The following is a 21,987-nucleotide window of genomic DNA, read 5'->3' on the forward strand; positions in this document are numbered from 1 at the left end:
TGGCGGCACCCACAGTCAATAAGAAGGGAATATGCTAATTGACTGCTCCGCCCTCAAAGATGATGCCACCCACAGCCACAAGATGGCAGTGCCCAGTCCTTTCAGCCCCGCCGGGGTGGCAGGCACATGGCAAGGGCTGGCCTGAGGTGTAGGCAAGCCTCAGATGGTGGCTGCCCAGCTGCCCAGGGCCAGCCTGAGGTTCAGGCAAGACTCGGATAGCAGCTGCCCAGCCATCCAGGGCCACCCGAGGCTCAGGTAACCAGGGTCGGCTGAGGCTTGAGCTGCCAGCAGTGGCAGCAGCAGAGGTGTGATGAGGCATCGATCGGCGGGTCACCTCCCGCCCCTGAGGGCTGCCAGACTGTGAGAGGGGGCAGGCCGGGCTGAGGGAACCCCCTCCAATGCATGAATTTTCATGCACTGGGCCTCTAGTAAAGAATAACTTGATACAACCCCAAAATTTGTTATTTTTAGACATTAAAATGTTCTAAATCCTATTTTAGGATGCTAAAAGGTAGAACACACTGAGAAGCATGATAATTCTAGTTTGTATCTGTTAAAATATTTTACTATGATAATATTGGGTCAACTTTCAACTCTTTACCTATATCTCTTAATTTCTTAACTGAAAGGAAACTTACTAGGTAATAAGATTAGGACAAGTGGTTAAGTCAGGAATGGTTCAATGTTTGCATTTCCCTTATGGCTTTATGTTAATTCTAATGTTAAATGTGTTTGTTTAGGACAATGAACAAAGAGCCACCAAGGTGAAAATAGAAAATCTGAATACAAAGTTCAGACTCTCTAGCCTAAGTTACTATTGGCCTAGATTCAGTGGTCAGCAAACTCATTAGTCAACAGAGCCAAATATCAACAGTACAACGATTGAAATTTCCTTTGAGAGCCAAATTTTTTAAACTTAAACTTCTTCTAATGCCACTTCTTCAAAATAGACTCGCCCAGGCCGTGGTATTTTGTAGAAGAGCCACACTCAAGGGGCCAAAGAGCCTCATGTGGCTCATGAGACGCAGTTTGCCAACCACAGGCCTAGAATATCAAAATTGATTTCCTGAAGGATAGTCAAGTGAGAGTTCACACGGTTGAAAGTCTTCCATCTATCTTTCAGCATAATTTACATGGACATAATATTTAACTCATCCATTTATTTCTTCATATAGTCATTTCACAGTTGTTGGATTCCAACTTTTGAATGATAGTTAGCATGGTGATTATATGATCATGTTCCCTTAAAAGACTATTTCTTAAAATCAAAGCTTCAGAAGATTTATTGTAAGGCAGTTCATCAAGAGTGATGATTTTAATCAAATGAGCATACTTCAAAAATCTAAAGAGGTGGAATAAGTAAATTCCTATATTAAGAGCTAAATACAAGCAGAAAGGAGGAATTTTTCTGTTGTTCTTAGAAATGCCCTTACAACTTGCCTCATAAATGTATTTGTAGATTCAACCTTGACTTTCTTATCATTTTTGTCCTTAATGTTGCTTGTGTTCACTAGCATAAAGATTGTACATAAATTCCAAAGCTTGCCTTCATCATGTCATAAATAAGAAGAGCCTATCCTCACGTACTTCAGATATAATACAAATTTCTAGATTAAAATGTTCCCTCCTGTGTTCTTGTCAGATCTCTTCAATAAGTGATAGAGAATATTACCTAAAGTCCTTCTCTGAAAGGTCTTTTCTCCAACAAGCAGATCCACTTCTGGCACATGCAGGCACACCAAACATATCTGCTTAGTTATTTCAAGATGTTCATAGCCTAAGCCAAGTATTCACTCGGAGAGTGTGATTTATTTTCTGGTTTATCTCCTCTTCTAATGGGAGGACCTTGATGACATACTCACCAGAGGTTCTAAGGTAGTTAGCTATACATCTACCAGAGTGAAAATAAACATAATCATAAAGTTTTTCATAAAAATACATTTATGACAATATAAATTCTAAGACTATGAAAATAATGCTTTGGTTATCTAAAAGAATAAGTTTAATTTACTTTCTCCAGTCACATTGGGCAGCTGCATGCGGCACACACTCAGGTGTATTCTCCAACTGCAGCAAGCATCTTCATCTCTCTACCTTGACACTCATCATCCATCAAAAAATGCTAATTATATTAGTTCTTTCCCGAGCCAGCTCCCTTGGAAGGAATTTTCAAAATGCAGTGGAACCATTGTTATGAAATTATTTAAAGTATGTATTTCATACATTTATTGATGAGAACAAAAACATAGAGAAAAGAACCATTAAAGAATTATTTTTCTTACAGCTATAAAAGACAAACTAAAAATATGTGAATAAATAAAAAGTGAACACCTATTTTTTCTGAACTAGAATGAAGTTAAAGAATCATTATAAGTTTATTCTCTTTAGTGACAACTGTGGATATACTGAATAAAACCTGTTTGACCTGTCTTTAAACAAAGAGGCTCAATTATGAGGGAATTTTTAGACTGCAAAGGGTCAGTTCAAGGGTGCTTGTGAACTTGGAATATTATGATAAATTGGGAGGAGTCAAAAGCTCTCTATAAAAAAGATATGGCATTGTTTCATCCCTCTTTTCAATGAAGATCTTAATTCTATGTTATAAAATAAAATTACATGTGATGGTCTATGTGTTAGTTGGATAACTGAGTTTTGGTATTCTTAGTATGTTCTTCAGGGAAGAAAATTATGCTTTATGCTATTTACACCTCAGAACTTTGGGTTCCTATTCACAAAAGAAGGTATTTTCCAAGTAACTTATTATTTTTATCTCCAAATGAGTGCCTTCCAACAGCCTAGCAACTTCTCATTGACGTAGACATCAGCATGGGACACACACCCACTGTCTCAGCCTGGGCATACTTTTCCTTTGATCTAAAGACAGGAGAATATTAGCAACCAAGCTTTAGAGACAGCCGCCTTGTTTTCTCCCACAAATGCCCATCTCCTTGGCACCTCTCTCAGAGATTTAATATGGATTGCACCAGCATGATATCTCAAATGTACCAAATATCCAACTTAAAAAATGCAGCTCTTCGATTTTTCAGCCTAGTCATTATTACAGTTTTCTGGAGAAACCCTTACAGACTACATACTGTAAGCTCATTCTCCCTAGGTAGTCATGACTCAGGATAGAAGAGTAGTTGAGTAACACTTATTGCCCTATTCTGTTTGTTTTATCCATTGGCTAACCCTCCTGTGTCAAATACAAGAGTACATGACATTAGCTTCGATCTAGATATACTCTTTGACCTACTTTGAGGAGTCTTCTAAATCAAGATCCTGATGTGTTTGAATTCTGAGCTATCTCTCTTAAGACTATAACCCACAAAACTTATTTCTTTTAACCTTCTAATTCCTCTTTTTTTTTTCTCATTCTTATTATGTAACTAGAGGCCCGGTGCATGAAATTCGTGCATGTGGGGGGTCCCCTCAGCCCAGCCTGCACCCTCCCCAATCCAGGACCCCTCGGGGGATATCTGACTGCTGGATCGGGCCTAAACCGGCAGTCGGACATCCCTTCACAATCCTGGACCACTGGCTCCTAATCACTCACCTGCCAGTCGCCCCTAACTGCCCCCCACTGCTGGCCAGGTTGCCCATAACTGCCCCCCCTCTGGCCTGGCCACCCCTTACTGCCCCCCCTGCTGGCCTGGTTGCCCTTAATTGCCCCCCCTGCCAGCCTGGTCACCCCCAACTTACCCACCTGCCAGCCTAATCTTCCCTAACTGCCCCTCTGCCAGCCTGGTCATCCCCAACTGCCATCCTCTGCTGGCCTGGTTGTGCCCAACTGCCCCACCTGCTGGCCTGGTTGCCGTCAACTGCCCCCCCACCAGCCTGGTCACCCCACACAGCCTGCTTGTTGAGTTGTTTGGTCGTCCCTCACTAACCCCCCTCTGGCCTGGTCGCCCTACACAGCCTGCTTGTTCAGTTATTAGGCAGCCATCTTGTGAGGTGTGAGAATTAATTTACATATTACCTCTTTATTATATAGGATGTTTTCCACTTGTGATTTTAACTAATATGCAACACCCAAATTCATCTGCTGACATACATGGCCAACATGCCTATGGAAATACACATGTTAAAAAAACATTCCCCTACTTCACTTCCAATGCTCAGGCATTGTGCTCTGAGAAAAATTGCTCTGGCTGCTCTGTACACAACAGAAAGCATGTCTTTCTGAGACCTTCCAGGAGCACCTTTTTCTTCATCATAACATATAGATACTAATAATGTATGAGACAATAATGTATAATATTTTAAAATAATTGTTATGTTTTTATATTTGCAAGAAATGGTTCCATCAGCTATCTCTTGCTGTTCTAACAAATCACCCAAACTTTATTGGCTCTAGTAACCATTTCTGTTCATCTTAGGTCATGTTCTGCTCAGCTGGGCAAGTTTCCACTAATCTTGGCCAGAGATTGGTGATATGATAAGGTGTCTCCTACTGGTGCAGTGACTGGCTCAGTGACAAGTTGAGCATGACTGGGACATGTGTCTTGTCATCCTTCAGACTACCTGGGTTTGCTCACACGGTGGCAGGGAGCCCAAGTGCACAGGCACTTTGTAAATTGCCGATCAAGTCTCATTTACTATTTCCCTGTGGCCAAAGCAAGTATCAAGGCTGGCACAGAATCAAAAGATGGAGAAAATTTGCCACCTTTGATAGGAGGAGCACCAACGGCATGTTGCAAGGGCATGAATGCAGGATGAGAAAGAGTTTGTGACCATTTCTGCCTTCTATTATTCCATCATGAATAGAGGGTGAGTTGTGACGTAGGTACATAATACATGCCAAGTATTATTATCATTGTTATACTATTAGCACCATCATACTATTGCTCATCATAGCAACCTTCTGAGATATACTAGACAGATTATTTTCCTTTTTTATCGATGAGCAAAGTGAGACACAAAGAGATTAAATAACTTGTAAATTAAGTTTAGAATAAGCAATAAAGAAATGACTTACTCAAAGTCTCTGTGGAGAATTCAGTATAGGAACTATTTAAAGATGTGCTGGCATGATTAAGGAAGAATTGTGGGGTGTGGGGTGATGAAGTACCCTGAGACTAGTGACACAGAGAAACTTTTACCGACTCCTGGCCTGAGGGAACAAGGAACCAGAACCCAGAGAACATTGGATCCTTGGAAGAAGAAAAACTGCCAGTACCAGAATGCTGGGCCCTGAAGGACAGGGTAGGAAAAATACCTTGACTGCTCCCTCCAGCTCCCCTGTCTGCTGTTAGTGCCCGCCCTGCCCAAACCAGAAGGCAAGCAAGCCTGAGCCTGCAGAAGTCAGCTTCCCAGGCACAATGCCAGACAGACAGAAGCACAATGCCAAACAGACAAGACAGAAAAGGACAGAGAATCACCAGGGTACAGAGAGCAACTGATACATTCAGAGTCCCCATAAGTCATTAGTAGCACATCTGGCAAAGGACTTCCTCTCCATAGAGCCTAAATCCAGAACTCTTTTTTTTCCCCACTAGATGATTTAAATGGTAAACTATTCAATCATTTTCTTCAACGTGTGTTTCCATTAACAGCCAAATACGTCATAACCTCTAAAGTTCAATTCATTCACATTTATGTCAATTGTGATTTAAATTTAAATATTAATAACCAATATTTTGCACCAAAGTCTAAAATGACAACACGGCATTCTGAGGAAACGTATACCATCACTCTATTTACTAGTAAAACTGATTCAACATGAACCCCACAATTACATAGAAACCCTAAAGGTAGAAGAAATTCTTACTAAAATAAATGTTCTTGCTCTTATGGTCCAAGGTAAATTGCCATGTTTTAAATAGAACCCCAGAGAAAAATACATCACCTCACCCAAATCCACAATCAGAGAGGAAGCCTTTCCATTTATTCTAATCCTGACCATCCATAAATATGTTTGCATACAGCATTTCTATTAAATATGCAGAAAGCTGACAATAGCTCTAATAATGGGTTATTTTGCCTGCCATTCTAACTACATTATCTCCGTGCTCGGCTGCACTAAATGTAATGAAAGTCGGGATGAGGGAACACAGCCCAGCCCCTGAGAGCATAAACGAATTTCCAAAAAGGCACCAAGACTAGAGCTGTACAATCAAAACCTCCCACTGCAGAAGAAGCAGGTTGGAAATGACCTTTACGTGAGCTGGTGAAATAGCAAAGTGTTTTCTTCTCCCTTTGCAAATACTCTCTGTGCTGGTGGAGGCAGGGGCAGCTGGCTGTCCCCCTTGGAAAGCTGCCACTTCAGCAGGGGACGCAGTTTTTCACAGGCAGATTCTCGAACAGGTACAATTGTTGTGTGTGACAGAGCACATGCCAGGGTGTGATTGGGCCCGCCAGAAACATTGTGGGCCACAGTTTGAGAAGAGGAATTGCCATCTCCAAACTTAGAAAATGCCACATCATCAGGGGTTGTCACAGAGACCGGTGAGATTCAAAAGTGCAGCCAGAAGTCATTTGCCAAGGAGGATGTTTTAGCTCTGCAGACACAGCAATAGTGCTCTGGTGAATAATACCTTGTCACTGTGCTTGACAGTTTTCAAAATGCTTTTACATTGAGCCTCATGGCAATCCTCTCAGGTGTGGACAGCAAATGGGTGTACAGGTAAGTGGCCGAGTCTTGGCGGTCGGGTGACTTTTCCAAGGCATCCACGCTGAGCCCACGCCTTTTAGTTCCCCATCAGTCTGTTTCCCCAGGATGCTCCGGGCCTTTCCAGAGCATCATCTAAATCCTTCTGCTTTTCCAGTTGCAGCATGTGTCCCACATAATCGTGCAGTCCCTTCACCTGGTCTCAAAACCTTTACCACTCCTGTTGGCATCGATCCTTTTTTGAAACGAGATCTGCTTTTCAATTTTCTCTTGTTTTCTATCTTCTTCCCTTCAATCTGTAGGAAAATCTAATGGAAATAGCAAGAGAAATAATCGTGGGGAATGGAAATGAGGATTCATTCCCTGGATGAAAAAATAGGATGAATTATATAAACATAAGATAACTTTACAGCTCAAGCATTTAGAATTGTGGACCACAGAGCAATTCAAAAACTTATATAATTGAGATTCTCTAACATTCTTCTATGCAATAAGAAGAATGACATCATGGAGATATTATTTAGCAGCAAATGATCGTTTATTCCTGGGAAGATGACATTTAAAATGAGCACCTCGTGCAGCTTGAACAACTAACGTGCTGAAAGGAGCGTTTCTCACTGAAATGGCTTCTATCCATGATAGGTATTTACAATATGCAGTCAAGGGCTTTGACCATTAAGAAAAAGAAAAGAAAATGTATACCACTTGAATTCCCATTAGGTCTCAAGGGTAAAAGCGTAAATTTCTCTCAACTACTTTCCTTTGGCATTTTTATTTCATTCTTTACAGCACTTGGTGCTGGGCTGAGAACAGTGGAAAAGTCCCACCTCTTTCTGCGCCCCCACAACATTTCATCTTGAGATGGGGAGGGGCTGCCAGGCAGCCAGTGCACCTGTGGTCCCCATCTCTGCCTGGCCACTCCGGGAGGAATCTGGGAGCCCAGGGGAGTCCAGTTGTTAAATTAGTGCATGAAGCACCTTAACCAGGCTTTGTCAAAACGATAAGGGAAGTCAAGTTGGTATAGTCTGTTCCTTAGGAGTTTCTGTGTGTGCTTCTTTCCTCCTCCTGACCCAACATAAAACCCGTTAACTTCCGGCAGCCCCCAGACTGCAGAACTAACCAACACTGTAAGGCTTTTCACTTCTAAAAACATGGAATGGCCTTCCCCCAAAAAGCAAAACTATTTCTATAAATACTTCTCAGTGACATAAGGCACTAATCCACTCCTACCACCAGCCCCTTCACTCTCTTGAAGGTGTTTAATTAACTGGAAATATGAAAGAAATTTATTTGGGTCCAGGTACAGAGATGTGGTGGATCGAAGGAGGTGGTAGAGTATAAACCACTCAGGAGAAGCTCCTGAGCCTTACTCACTCAGGTAGCTTTTCTAAACCACATCCATCACCACGCAGCCACGTACAGGGCGTACAGGGCAGGCAAAGTGCCTGCCTGCGGTGAATGAAAGATAAGTGTTTGTTGACTGAGTAAACAAGCTAATGAAAATCTGGTCCTGTGTAGAGGCTTGCTGTGGTCCTTAGGTGTCTCTACATTCAGGAGAGAAAGGAAGCCATCCCAGGCTTGCTCTAAAAGCACTTCTTTCCAACTTAAATGTGCAGAAGGGTCACCTAGAGTGTTGATTTAACACTGGCGGCCCAGTGCACAAATTCGTACACCTTGAAAGGAACTGTGGGCCGCAAGGCTGAGGTGGGCACAGAGGTGGGTCTTGGCACATCCTCCACATCCCCGCCCAGCCCCTGTTGCCCCGGCCCCCGGTCCCCTGTCTGCTGGCAGCTCTGCTCCCGCCACTGCCGCCGCTCCCACGCACTGAGCGATTGGGGCCGGCACCAGCAGCAGGTGTGAGCGAGGCTGGCACCATCAGTGGGTGCAAGCAGCAGCTGCTGCCCTAATCACCCCTCAGGAGCAAGGGGAAGTGGAGGAGCCCTCAGGAGTTTTCGGGGCCAGCAGCCACTGCTCACACCCGCTGATGGCGCCAAACGATTGGTACCAGTGCCGGGCACCGGCAGCACGTGTGAGCGGCAGCTCCAGCACCAGCTGCGGGTGCGAGCGTGGCTGGCGCCAGCAGCAGTGCAAGCAGGGCCGTCACTGGCAGCGGGTGCAAGAGGCGGTTGCTGGCCCTGATCGCCCTCAGGAGTAGGGGCAGGTGGAGAAGCCCTGAGGGGCAATCCGGGCCAGCAGCTGCTGCTCACACCCGCTGACAATGCTGAGCAATCGGGCCAGCACCAGGCGCCAGCAGTGGATGTGAGCACCAGCAGGACCGTGGCACACGGGGGCAAAGAATTTTCAGTAGCCACCAGAGGCTCTCCCCGATGACAGCAACCAGTTCCCTGCAGTGGTCTGGTGCTCCCGCTCATCCTCTTCACCATCCCACTGTGGCCGATGCCCACCATGTTCCGCATTCTGCCACCTGCTGCTGACACTCACCATGTTCCACGCGCACCTCCTAGTGGTCAGCATACGTCATAGCGACTGGTTGTTTGGTTATTCGGTTGTTCTGCTGTTCCGTCTATTTGCATATTAGGGCTTTATATAGAGAGATATGGGATCAGTCTCCATTATCTGCAATCTTATGGAATCAAACTATATGAAACAAAGTATACTTGGCCTCAGACAAAATGGAACAGAGAGCTAAAAATTCAGGAAAAGGCTACACACCCCTGCTAGGATCTGTGCACCTTTCTGCGTCTCTCCTTTCACAACTGATGTCTAACACACACACACACACACACACACACACACACACACACACACACACACACACCGCCCCCCGTGACTCATAGCTTATGTCATTGATCGGGAAGAATTTGATTGTCTCACCCACCTGAAGCCTAGGTTATCAGGGAAATGCCCTGTATGCACTCAGCCAAGGCTGTGGGCAGCATGAGCAAGGAGAGATAACATCTAGAATATTCTCTGAAGATGGAACTCTGAAAACAATTTTTAGATTCTAAAGTTGATTGTTTCCTCTGCTTGTCTGACCATTGTTCCCTCCTTCTGGTTCCTGGAACTTTTTCTGTCCTCAGGTATAACCAACTTGTTCACTGAAAGATGCTCCTGTTTGAATAATCATTTTCTCAACTCAATCTGTGTTGATTTTTATCACCATTTGACTCCCTGGCCTTTCCCAAGCACCTTTTTTTTTTTACTTTGTCTTTATTTGCTGCTGCTTTCTCTCACCATAATGTTTCTCCAGTTTCTTACTAAGCATTAACCCCATCCAAGCAATACTTCTGAATGTATTGACTCTTACTGTCCTAATTCTCATTGTGAATGGTCACAGCACATAGGATTCTGGTGCTCAAATATGCCTGCCCGGTGACCCTTTCCTCAATGGGACTCCTCTGAAATGGCTGAAATCTAGGTCATTCGAGCTTGTTCTGGAACCTGCCATCCTCTATGCTCAACATGTAAAAATACATTTTTGATTTTGGTTCTCTCTATGGTTTCCTGACAATGACAAGAGGCCCTTTAATAATCATACCATTCAAAATAAAATGCATCCAGTTCATTCCTTACGCTTAAGGGTTTGTTGAGTCCAGGAATGATATGGTGGAGGAATTGGAAAGATGTGGAGAGGAAGAGTTTGGTCGGTTGGTTAGTTGGTTGGTATAATTTATAGTTGTCATCCATGACAGAGAAATTCCGGGAGAAACTTAGCCTTCCTGGAAGAAGAACTCCCAAAAGAAATATAAGTTCAATTCTAAAATGCCTTAAAAACTATCATATGTCATTAATGACCATCTTTGTAGGAGGAGTCATGAAGGGGGGAGGATTAACTACGCAACTCCTAGTAAGCAAAGTATCTTAGTTTCTCACTCTCTCAATTTCCCATACTTATTCTTTTAAGCCTTTCAGTATATAATGCCCCCCCCCGCCCCCAGCTATCTGGTGGCCTACTGTGACTTTTGTAGGATCCTGGATGGATATCCCCCCCTTCAGTATCAAATAGCAGCATCCCCCTTGGTGGACTGAGCAGCCTAACCTCTATAGGTAATTCTAATTTTTCTTTTCATCCCCACCCACCTTTGCTTTCAGGGGATAAGAGCCTGATTGGGAAGAAGTTATGTAAAAATAAGGGTGATGAGATGCTAGAAGTGCTATCATACATGTCTATACCGGGTTCACCCGGGGAAATTGAAATGATTGGTTAATTTTAAGTTAGAATACATCAGTATGGACCTTGATGAGCTAAGAATGTCAAAAATATCAAGGGATGGTATAAAATAATTGATACTTTTATTTATGATGGGGAAGTACTGATTCCATTTCTTAGCTTCTACTTCAAGGTGATTCAAAAGAACTGTTTGCCATAGTTTCATTTTATATTATTTTAAAAAATACAATTTAAAGTGTTAAGTGAAGTTTTAAAATTAAGGTTTCAAATTTACTAACCTGGAAGGATGACATTTGATGATATTAAAATAAACTAGGTAATTGAATTTGAGATTCTTTAATTTCTAAAATTTAAGTAGATTTATTTTTTCATCATGGCACTGTTTTAATTTGTTTCAAACAAATGAAGAAGCTGTAACTTAAACATATGCTCACATCTTTTCTAATACAAGTCAGTATTTGCCCTCAGTATCGTAGACTGATTTGTGTTGTACCATTTTACAGGGTGGCCTGTTTTGACAATGGCAACAAAAGACTAAAAGTCGTATCCTGAGTGACCTATGAACTAAGAACCTCTACAGAAAATTTTAACACAATGAGGGTAACCAATTCAATAGTTCTTAATTTCCAAAGTATATTATTTTGTTATATATTTTATATAACTATCTACTCATTTGATGAATTTTCATTTATTGATTGATTTTTAGAGAGAGTACTGGGACAACACTCTAACCAACTGAGGTACCCAGCCAGAGCTCATTTAGTGAATTTTTAAATGAGAATCCTATATAATAAAAGCCTAATATGCTAAGTGTCCAACCGTTCTTTCGACCATTCAACCAGTTGCTATGATGCACACTGACCATCAGGGGGCAGACACTCTGACCAGTAGGTTAGCTTGCTGCTGGGATCTGGCCAATTGGATCTGGGTGAGATGGGCCAGACACGCCCTGTAGCCTTCTCTCGGTCCCTCCCTGGCCCTGATCATGCACGAGAGGGGTCCCTCGGCCTGGCTTGCACCCTCTTGCAATCCGGGACCCCTCAGGGGATGTAGGAGAGCTGGTTTTGGCCCAATCCCCATAGGCCAGGCTGGGGGACCCCACCGGTGCATGAATCCGTGCACCAAGACTCTAGTATGATATATAAAATAAGAGCATATGCAATTCATAAATTAATGTTTATTTCCTATATTTTAAATATTGTTTTTAAATTTTTTCTTTAGCCCTAGCCAATTTGGCTCGATGGATAGAGCATCAGCCTACAGACCAAAGGGTCTCGGGTTCGATTTTGGTCAAAGGCATGTACCTTGGTTACAAGCTCCTCCCTGGCCCTGGCCCTGGTTGGAGCTTATGCAGGAGGCAACCAATCAATGCATTTCTCTCACATCGATATATCTCTCTGTCTTTCCCTCTGTCTTCCACTCTTTCTAAAAATCAATGGAAAAACATCCTCAGGTGAGGATTTTTTTAAAAAAAAGAGTTCTTTAGTGGTTAATACAGTGCCTGACATGTGGTAGGGGCCCCCAAAAAGTCAATTAATGAATAAGTATAGCTTAAGAAAAGGCAAGCCTTAATTAAGGTAAAATCAAGTACAGTCTTAATTTTCTTTCCTCTTTTGGCTATAATTTAAATACTTTCTTCATGGTTACTTAGGCACTGAACGTATCTTTTACATAATTAAAAATTACCTTAATTAACTATATTGAATGCAAAAAGAAAAAGAAAATGTAATTTTTAAACCCTGATTACATGCTCTTTTGCTCTGAGGGAATATAATGATCTCATTTTTAGGTTTCCCTCAAAATAGTGAAGAGAAGCATAACTCTTCTAATTCGGTGACTAAATATCAGTAACATGCATATTAAGCTGTAAAAATTGTCCAACCATACTTGGCAGTAAAATTCACTTTAAAAGCAAAGTCTAATTTCTAAATGATAGAAATTAAATTTTTGCTTGACTTGCTTGTTATTCACTTTTCCCCAGAAAAAGAGGTTTGAGTGGAAATTAGCAACTGTTTCATATGACAGACACCATGTGCCCCTCTCACACAATTTTAGAATGGAACAAGGGTACATCAGCTGGGAACAAAAGATTGCATCAGTTCTGTTTTCCTTTTGATTGTTTGGTGCACTCTATTTAGAAGCATACATTAACACCATGGGACCATTCTTTAAAAAAATGTTTCTCTCTTTTACATTGCATTTTACTTTCTTTTTTGCTATCAGGAATTATAAAATCAATACCTACAAGTAGGTATTGATTATATTGATAAATTTCAAGTCATTTCGATGAACAGACATGTGCATTGCATGTTTTTTGTTATTGACACTTAGGGGCTAAGGATGTTAATCCCCTAATTCTTAAGGAGTAGCTATTATTTTTACAATAAACTACTGGGAGAAATGTATACAGGAGGAATATAAAATTAGCTATAAACCTTTAAAATTTTTTTTCACTAAACCTACATGAACATATAATGTAAAAGAATAATAATAGCCCTAACCGGTTTGGCTCAGTGGATAGAGCGTCAGCCTGCAGACTGAAGGGTCCCAGGTTCAATTCTGGTCAAGCGCATGTACCTTGGTTGCAGGCACATCCCCATTAGGGGGTGTGCAGGAGGCAGCTGATCGATGTTTCTCTCTCATCGATATTTCTAGCTCTCTATCCCTCTCCCTTCCACTCTGTAAAAAATCAATAAAATATATTTAAAAAATAAAAGAAGAAGAAGAATAGTAATAATTTCTGATCATGTATTGAGGTAATTAAATAACAACTAAAGTCTATGACTTACCTTTTATCTTCACATGGTGGATTTTTCAATTTTCAGTTTTTGAGGCAGAAAGGAAGATATATGGAGAGCTTCTTATATGTATATCTTTTCAAGGATTCACGAAAGCCAAAACTTCAGACTGTTTCAGGGAGACACAATGGGCTTCTTCCTGGGGTTGAAAAGAAAAATTTGAAAGTAAGAAAATGTAAGTGGAATAGAATAAAATGAAAATTTTGAAAATATCTGAAAAGATGAAGCTATTTTAATTAATGTGATTGTGATCTGGCCATCCTTGAGTGCACAGTGGAGAAATTGTAAAAATTTAAAACACATTTCTACCTTAGAGATGATTTAGGTCAACTCTTTTGTCAAAAAATTCATTTTATAAAGAATCAAAAATGGCATTTCACAAGCTAATTTGCATCAGAGCCTGGAATAAAATCAAGATCTCTGGCTTGGCTCAGGTTTCTCGTCTAGTCTGAGGGAAAGCATTGTAGCCCTAAGGCACCAACAGTGAAATCAAGCAAGGACAGTCACCATCTGCATTAAATGTTTGGGGCCATACAGTCAGGAGGCAGAGGGAGGCAGATGTTCTACACCTTCCTCCTTACAAAGAGCATAACATGAGGCTGGGAGCACTGATTAACCTTGCCATGCATTTTACTAGTGCATCCATTGATGTATGTTTTAGAAACCCGATTTACCAGGAAAGAAACCGAGGCAAAAAGGGAGGCAGGCTTCAAAATGTTTTATCCCAAGCCCTGTCCAGAGTGTGTTCTCTCCCTTTCTCTCTCTCTCTCTCTCTCTCTCTCTCTCTCTCTCTCTCTCTCTCTCTCTACTACAAAAATTTTCATACTTAAAGAATTATGCATGTTTTTGTACCCATCTTGAGTAAATGCAAAATCTAGCTTAGTGATAATGACCTTACCCTCCAAAATTATGTGGGTAGCTTCAGATCACAGCTCAGCCACTTAAATTTTAATGACCTTGGGCAAATTCCTTAACCTCCTTAAGATGACACTGTTTCTGGAAAATGGGAAGAGTGAGGGCCTTCCAGGGTACTGAGAGGCTCAGTGAGGTAATTCACATGAACAGGAATTTGCAGCAAAGAAAATAAAGATTTATTTTTAGGAAGTGGCCCACACCTGGAGACAAGTGAGGTAATGCTCAAAAACCTGGTTCCCCATGGCTTCCAGGGGATGAGTTATATTGGGGGTGAGGGTTGGGGGGGATGGGGAGGAGGATCATTTTTATGGTGACTAAGGGAGTTAGGGTCAAGGTTAAGGACATGTTCTCTGATTGGTTGGCTATAGGATAGGGGGTAGTCAATCATTGCATCTGGTCCTGATGCCAGCCATGGCCTAGCTTCATCCGGTTTTGCCACTTTTCTGGGCCTGAAGCTGAAACACAGCTGAGGCCTAGATGTTGTCTCTAATTTGACCGAAACTGTCTGGGGTCAACAGGCCCGAGACTTTGTTCCTAATATTATCTGATTGGGGTCAGAACCTCATTGTCCTGAGGGCCTAATGATTAAGGTCATGCAAGGGAGAAGGAAGTGGGTAAGTCAGGGTGCTGGGTGAGGCTAGTTAGAATCAAAAGGAAAGAAGGAGGAAAGGTCGGATTGAAGAAGCGAAGCGTCTCTGCAATTGCACATTTTGCTTTCAGTTGGTTGCCATGGATCAGAGTCTGACTCACCAGAGCTCTTCTGGAGAAACTTCAGCCTTTTCATAGCTGCTTTAAAAAATAGTAAACTGCTAGCATCGTTAAATGATGCTAAAGATTAAACTGTTAACAGAATAAAAGAGCTAATTGGTTTTAACTGCTCTGCAGAAAAACTGTGCTTTTAAGTATTTCATTACTTTCTATAATTAAACATTAAATTTTAAATACTGAATAGAAACACCACTGGGTTTTCAGGAAAGTGCTCCTGTTCCACTCCACTACTAAGAGTTTAAAGTGTCTGTGTGCATGGGGATCAATATTTGGTCATTAAATATATAGAGATAGAGATAGAGATAGAGATAGAGATAGAGATAGAGATAGAGATAGAGATAGAGATAGAGATAGAGATAGAGATAGAGAGAGATAGAGATAGAGATAGCAAATCGCCTAACGTTTGATGAGAATGAATCTAAACAGCTGTGAGGATGGACAAAATCACCAAAGGTCTTCAAATTCGTCTGTAGACAGCGTTTATCTAACGACCCTCAGAGAATGATTTTAAAGTATCCACTTTTACTTTTTAAAAGTAAAGTGTTTCTTTAACTTTTGACTTGGTAAATTTCTAACGTTTGTCATTTGGAAGGAAGACTGGAATTCTGAAGCCACCCCTTCTAAAGCGCTAGGTTTGAGTTGAGGCACAGTCCAGAAAGGAGGGCAGTAGGGTAGCTGGTACACGGTAGGGGGTCTTTGCAGTGAAATCATCCCCAGAACAACTATGAGAACCATGCGCAGTGGAACTCCTCGTTTGCAGTTCAGTTTCCTGTGAATACATACATTCACATGAACTCTACTGTTCCTTATTTATTAGAACATAACAGAGACAAGACAGACGATACTATCATTTCAAGTGATTCTGGAAGTGAGTAGTGGGGGGAAATAAAGAGAGGATATCCTCTTCCATCCCAAGAAGAATGGAATTTGAAAAAGAGTTATTTCAGAGAAAACTAGGACATTTTTTAGACTCATTCAAAAATATATTGACCACCTACCACATGCTGGCTGTATCAGGTGGCGGGCTCCCCAAGACCACCCTCAGGCTCAATGAGTCTCTAGAAAGATTCAGGAAATGTGATAGTTGTGATTGATGATAGTGAAAGATGGAGAGTAAAATTAGCACAGGGAAAAGGCAAAGGGATATGGACCAGGAAAGACCAGATCAAGCTTCCAGTGTCCCCTCCCAGTGCAGTCACATGGGCACACTTAATTCTCGCAGCAATGATGTGTGAAAACACATGGAAAAGGTTGTCGATCAAGCCTTGGTGTCCAGCATTCTACTGAAAGTCAGTCCTACAAGCCAGCAGTGTCCTCAAGATGGGCCTCAGCTACTCAGACTCCCCCAGAGCAACACAGGCCTTCCCTGGAAGTTACATATTAGGATAAGCTTATTTGGTCACACTGGTGCAGCATGGGTCAAGGCCTCCGGTACACAAAACACTCTCATCAAGCTGAATATTCCAGAGGCTCAGAGGTTACAGTCTAGAAGTCAACCGAGGAACCATCCAAACATGTGCAGGGTTTGGACAACCCAGGCCTGCTGAACTAGTCCTTCCCATCCCACCGCCACACACATTACATCTTAAAAGAACAATCCTGTGACAAAGTTCCGTTGCCCCATTTTATAGATGAGAGGTCAATGGGTGACCCTGCTGACAAAAGTCATAAATATGAGCCAATTTTACTGAAGAATTTTTTAAAAATGTTTCTTAATTTTTAATTTTTTTTCAATTATAGTTTACATTCAATATCCTTTTGAATTAGTTTCTGGAGAATTTTGACTTCAGCTTGGCTTTAGGTACCTACATTGAAGAGCGAGCACTTCCACCTAAAATGTGTTTGCTTTATAATGCCAGCATGTTTGAGTTCCTTATACTTGATCAAAGGATAAAGTTTACAGTTGTTTTTATTTCAGAGGCTGGAAAAAACCCTTCTGTAAGCTTTCAAATTCTCTCTCTGGGCAGAATGAAGTCCCCGGAAGTAGATATATGCTAGACTTTTGCATCTCAATGGTGGAGTATGAAATAATGATTTGTGTCCTCATTCTCTCATTTCCGAAAGCTCATAAGCAGTGTTTTTCAGATGACAGTGAACAAAACTCAACCTCAAACAAAATGTGCTCACTACTTATCACTGGTTTTCCTGCCCTTGCTGTTGGATTGCTTTACTCTCTGAATCAACAAAGAAAGCTCATTAGTCTCACTTTGTGAAAACTCTTCATTCCTTCCCCCCACCCCCCTCGACCAGATTTTCCATTTCACGCTGTGTGAATTTTATTAAGATCTCTTTCACAGAAGGTAAGAGCTGGTTCTATGGGGCCGTAAGGGATGGCAGTCACAGCCTCTGGAATGTCTGAAGCCTCTTGAGACCTTTCTTTTCTACTGAAAACTCCTTGGAGAATCATTGCAAAGAACCTGAAATCTTTTTGGTGCTGGAAGACATAGTTTGGCCTCATGAACATTTTGTGCAAAGTGGTTATAAACTGAAAACCAGCAGCACAGCAATCCAGTTAATGTCCAACATCTGAGTGGTAACATCATACTGATAGTTTTTCTCAAGGCCTCAATGATTTTTAAAAGCTGGCCTAAAATAGTAACAAAATATTTTCCATTTTATAATTACGCTTTGTTAATTATATTTACCTATAGTCCTGTTGCCTAACAAATTGTCACTGGCTTTATTCCAATAAAAATTATGTTTTAAAAAGTTAATTATAATTTAAAAAAATAAATTGTATTCTGATTTTCCTCTTAAATTTATGTAATAAGAATTTCTAATGTATTATATGCTCTTAGAAATGACATAGAAATAGCTGCCTAATGGTCTATCAGATAAAAATAGTATAATTAAGCCAACCATTTCTCTATAGTGGATAGTGAGATTAGTCCCATAGTTTATGATAAAAATAATAACAGCTAACATTTTTGAGCACTTAATATTTTGCATACCAAGTCTTTTAACTGTCATAAGAATCTTATGAGATGGGAACTATGTTTTTCTTATGTTAGATGTGTGGAAAAGATGTACAGGCAAGTCATTCACCTTGCCTAAGGTCACCCTGGTAAGTGGCAGAGCTAAAATTCAAACCAAATATAATAGAGTCTCCTTTATGCCAAGTCGTTTCCTAGGCTATACCAAGATTTACATAAGGATAACTCTGTCTAAATAAAAGCCTCAGCCTATGTATGCAAATTCATAAACTAAAATTTTATAGTCTTTTCATTGGTTCCACTGCATTGAATATGCAATTGCAGCTTTTTCTTAAGTTCTTTCCATTTCAAGAGCTATCAAGTCATAGGAGGTAGAGTTATGATATCACAAATGTGAAAATACTCTAAAAATAACTATTTGTTTTATTCTTTATACATTGCAATAATCCAAATCACTTTTATCTGTTTCTTTACACTGTTGTGAACACTTCATCTAAAAATCCAAATATACGTGGATTTTTGCCCAAAGCTCTGTTCTGGAAAGATGTGTTGGTGGGTTGGCTGGCTGGTTTGGTTGAGGATGAACCTGCTTCACTGTCTCCTGTGAAAGTCAAGGCAGAACATTAGTAGAATTATTAATATGATTATGGAATTAATATGACACAGGGCAAAGGTGTCTTTCACATGGAGAACTGTTATGCCCTTGAACACATGAAGACCCATCTCTTTCCCTGTCTCTATTCTCACAGAATGTGTGACACGGGTGAAGGACTATTCACTTTTCAAACAAGGGAAGGAGAAATGATCTATCAGAAGGTCCATTCTGCAACACTTGCCATAGCTGAGCAACATGAAAGATTAATGCTAGAAATGGAGCAGAAGGCCCGGGTAAGCCTCCTTTCTTGGTACCTGAACAGCTTGGAAATTAATGTCACTGAGGTCAGATGCGCATCGTGTATATGTTGGTCCATCCATGTCTCCACTCCAGTGTCCATCCTACCCCGGCGCTAAGAGCTCACCCCAGTTGCTGAATCTCATATTTATAATTCCCTCTTCAGCTTATGAGAAGTTATTTGAGGCCACTCACAGGGAGCTCTACATTCTGTGTATTTACCTGTGTGTGACCTGTTGCCAAGGTTACCCAAAAAAGGGGTGGAGTGTACAGAGAATGACATAAGAAGCAATGTCCTCTGCATATCTCCATATACTGCTGGACAATCAGAAATTCAGACATAGGCCCAGGAAAATTAAGTAACTACCAGAAAGGATTCTACTTTTCTTTTTGTCTTTATCTTTGTCCTAGCGTTTCTGAAACTTCTCTGTCCTCCACATGTACCTCAGAGCCAATAATAAAATGTTTGCAGAAGGAGCTCCTCTTGTTTACCGACAGAATGATTTGCCTGTTATCTGGCCTGCAACCCTGCTATCTACAGTTTCAGGGTCAAGCTAAGAAATGGTTTGTCCAAAATCTGAAAGTTAATTTTACACGTAGCTGGAAAAAAAACTTACAAGCTTTATTACTGTCTTTGAAAAGCAAACAATGAAATGATTGTTTGCAACAAGCCTAAGAGGTGAATATTGTCTATGTCTTCAGGATTTATGGAGATGCATGAGATTTTACCTGTGAGAGGACAGGTGGACCTTTGGGACATGGGGATGGAGGGAGTCTGGCATCAAAAAAACAATGATTCTATGCCAATTTAAGACTTCTAACTTCTCTATCTGGTGTTACAGTAGGGTTTTTCTTGCTTTTTTATGTTCTTTTAAAAAATATTTTAATATTTTTTCCATTGATTTTTAGACAGAGTAGAAGGGAGAAGGAGAGACAGAGAGAAACACCAATATGAGAGAGACACATTGATTGGTTGCCTCCCACATGCCCCTGACCAGGGCTGGAAGCCTGCAACTAAGGTACATGCCCTTGACCAGAATCCAACTGGAACCTTAAGTCCACAGGCCGATGCTCTATCCACTGAGCCAAATGGCCAGTCAGGCTTATCCAGATATTTGACCTCCATGGGGAGAATAAGAAGCTTGAACATTAGTAGGATTATTAATATGACTATGGATTTAATTGAACATGAATTAATAGGAGGTTAGTATGGCTTAGTCTTCTAAATTTAAGTTAAATTTAAATCATTGTAACAATTTTCTAATTATTATGACATTTTTCTAGTGGCTTTAATATATTATAAATGTAACTGACAAATTTTAAATTATTTCAGAATCGTGCACATTCCTTATCAGCCTATATTTGTAATTCACTGGTGCTTATTGGCAACCAAAATTAGCAATTGTGATGTCACTTTCTATTAGTTAACATTTGTAGTTCTTCTTTACTTACACTTGTTTTGAGCAGGCTAAGTGCTCTTAAGTCAAGTCATTTAAATTAAATGTTCATAAAGGAAATTCCCAGAGCTTTTTCATGCCACCATAATTGTCTGTCACAAAGGAGACCACTTAGTTAGTGTCTTGGATCCCCAATCCCACCACTTACTGACTGTGTAATCTTGGGCAAGCTATTTAACCTCTAAATGTTTCATTTTCCTTTATCTGTAAAATTGGGATATAATGGTTCTATTTATTTGGTTGTTCTGAGGTATCTGTGCATATATATCAATATACAGGGTGGGCCAAAAGTAGGTTTCAATTGTTCATATGGAAAATAGTACAATCATGATTTAATAAACTCTGTGTTTCACATACTCACAGGTGTAAGCCTACTTTTGCCCCACCCTGTGTGTGTGTGTGTGTGTTGTGTGTATAAACTTCTAAGAATAGTCCCAGCACATATAATGTACCATAAAACATTCATTATTATGATGGCAACCCATCTGTAGGAATGATTTTGAGTAATTATAAGATTTGCAATGTTGTGTGATGCTGAGAGCAAGTCTAGGAGTGGAGCCAAGCAATTGCTGCTGAGGGGTCACAGACTGGGCCACTCACTAAGGTCTCGGGCGGTCTACAGCTGGAGGGAAAAGCCATGGTACTTGAAGGTGGAGGGGAAGTGAGGAAGGTGTCAAAATAGCAGCCTCGGTGTGACTCAACAAATAATCCAAATCTTTCTAGAAATCACAAATTCAGAGACTTTACAGTAACTTCTTGGTACATACATGGAAATGGAGCATTCAAAAATGATTGCACAACTATGCTTTTCTCTGAAGGTTCATATTAATAAAGTTACTCCAGATCTGGTCCATTTTTCAGAATAAGTTGAATTAATGATGCTTTTTGGAGGGAAAGTTATACAACTTGAAAACTACTCCAATTCCCCAAATTCTAGGACCATTAAGCAAAGGTTTTCACATCTCCAAAACAGAAGTTTTTCTTTTAAGAAAATTTCTTTACATGCACAAATCTCTTCTAAAAAGAAATTCTAACAAGAATGAAATAGCAGTTAAATACCCTCTTCATATTCATGAAGCAATAACTCATCATTTGCTTATTTAAAATAAAATGAAGGTCTGTGTTATAAATTAGATAAAAGTATAACTTGGGAATTGGAAAAGCACCAAAAAACCTATCTAGGATATAAAAATGTTGCATTTCATTTATTATGTATCTATTGCAAAATAAGAAAATGACACTGTTCATTGGCCTTCCAGTTTTTAAAACCAGGCCATGGAAGATTAATATTGATCAGATTGAAGATGTTTATACATTTTAATGTGATTAAAAAGATTTTACAAGATTAAATTACCAATGAGCTATATAAGCAATGAATGCCCCAAACATACTTGTTCAGGCAATTGAATGAAGCATTTATTTGCATCCTTTTAAAAGTCATTCTGGAGTGTTACTGGCTTTATAAACAAACTTGAATGAGAA

General features: G+C 40.5%; 1 protein-coding gene across 1 annotated transcript in view; it reads left to right on the plus strand.

Annotated features, from left to right (window-relative positions):
- DOK6 (docking protein 6) overlaps nt 1–21,987 on the plus strand; it is a 233,861-nt gene that overhangs the window by 159,476 nt on the left and 52,398 nt on the right. Inside the window, exon 6 of the mRNA XM_079783340.1 lies at nt 18,906–19,044. Within this exon, the coding sequence (XP_079639466.1) occupies nt 18,906–19,044 (139 nt within the window). The remainder of the gene's footprint in view (nt 1–18,905; nt 19,045–21,987) is intronic.

Source organism: Cnephaeus nilssonii (assembly GCF_951640355.1).
Source record: "Cnephaeus nilssonii genome assembly, chromosome: 11".
In the NCBI taxonomy this organism is placed as follows: domain Eukaryota; kingdom Metazoa; phylum Chordata; class Mammalia; order Chiroptera; family Vespertilionidae; genus Cnephaeus; species Cnephaeus nilssonii.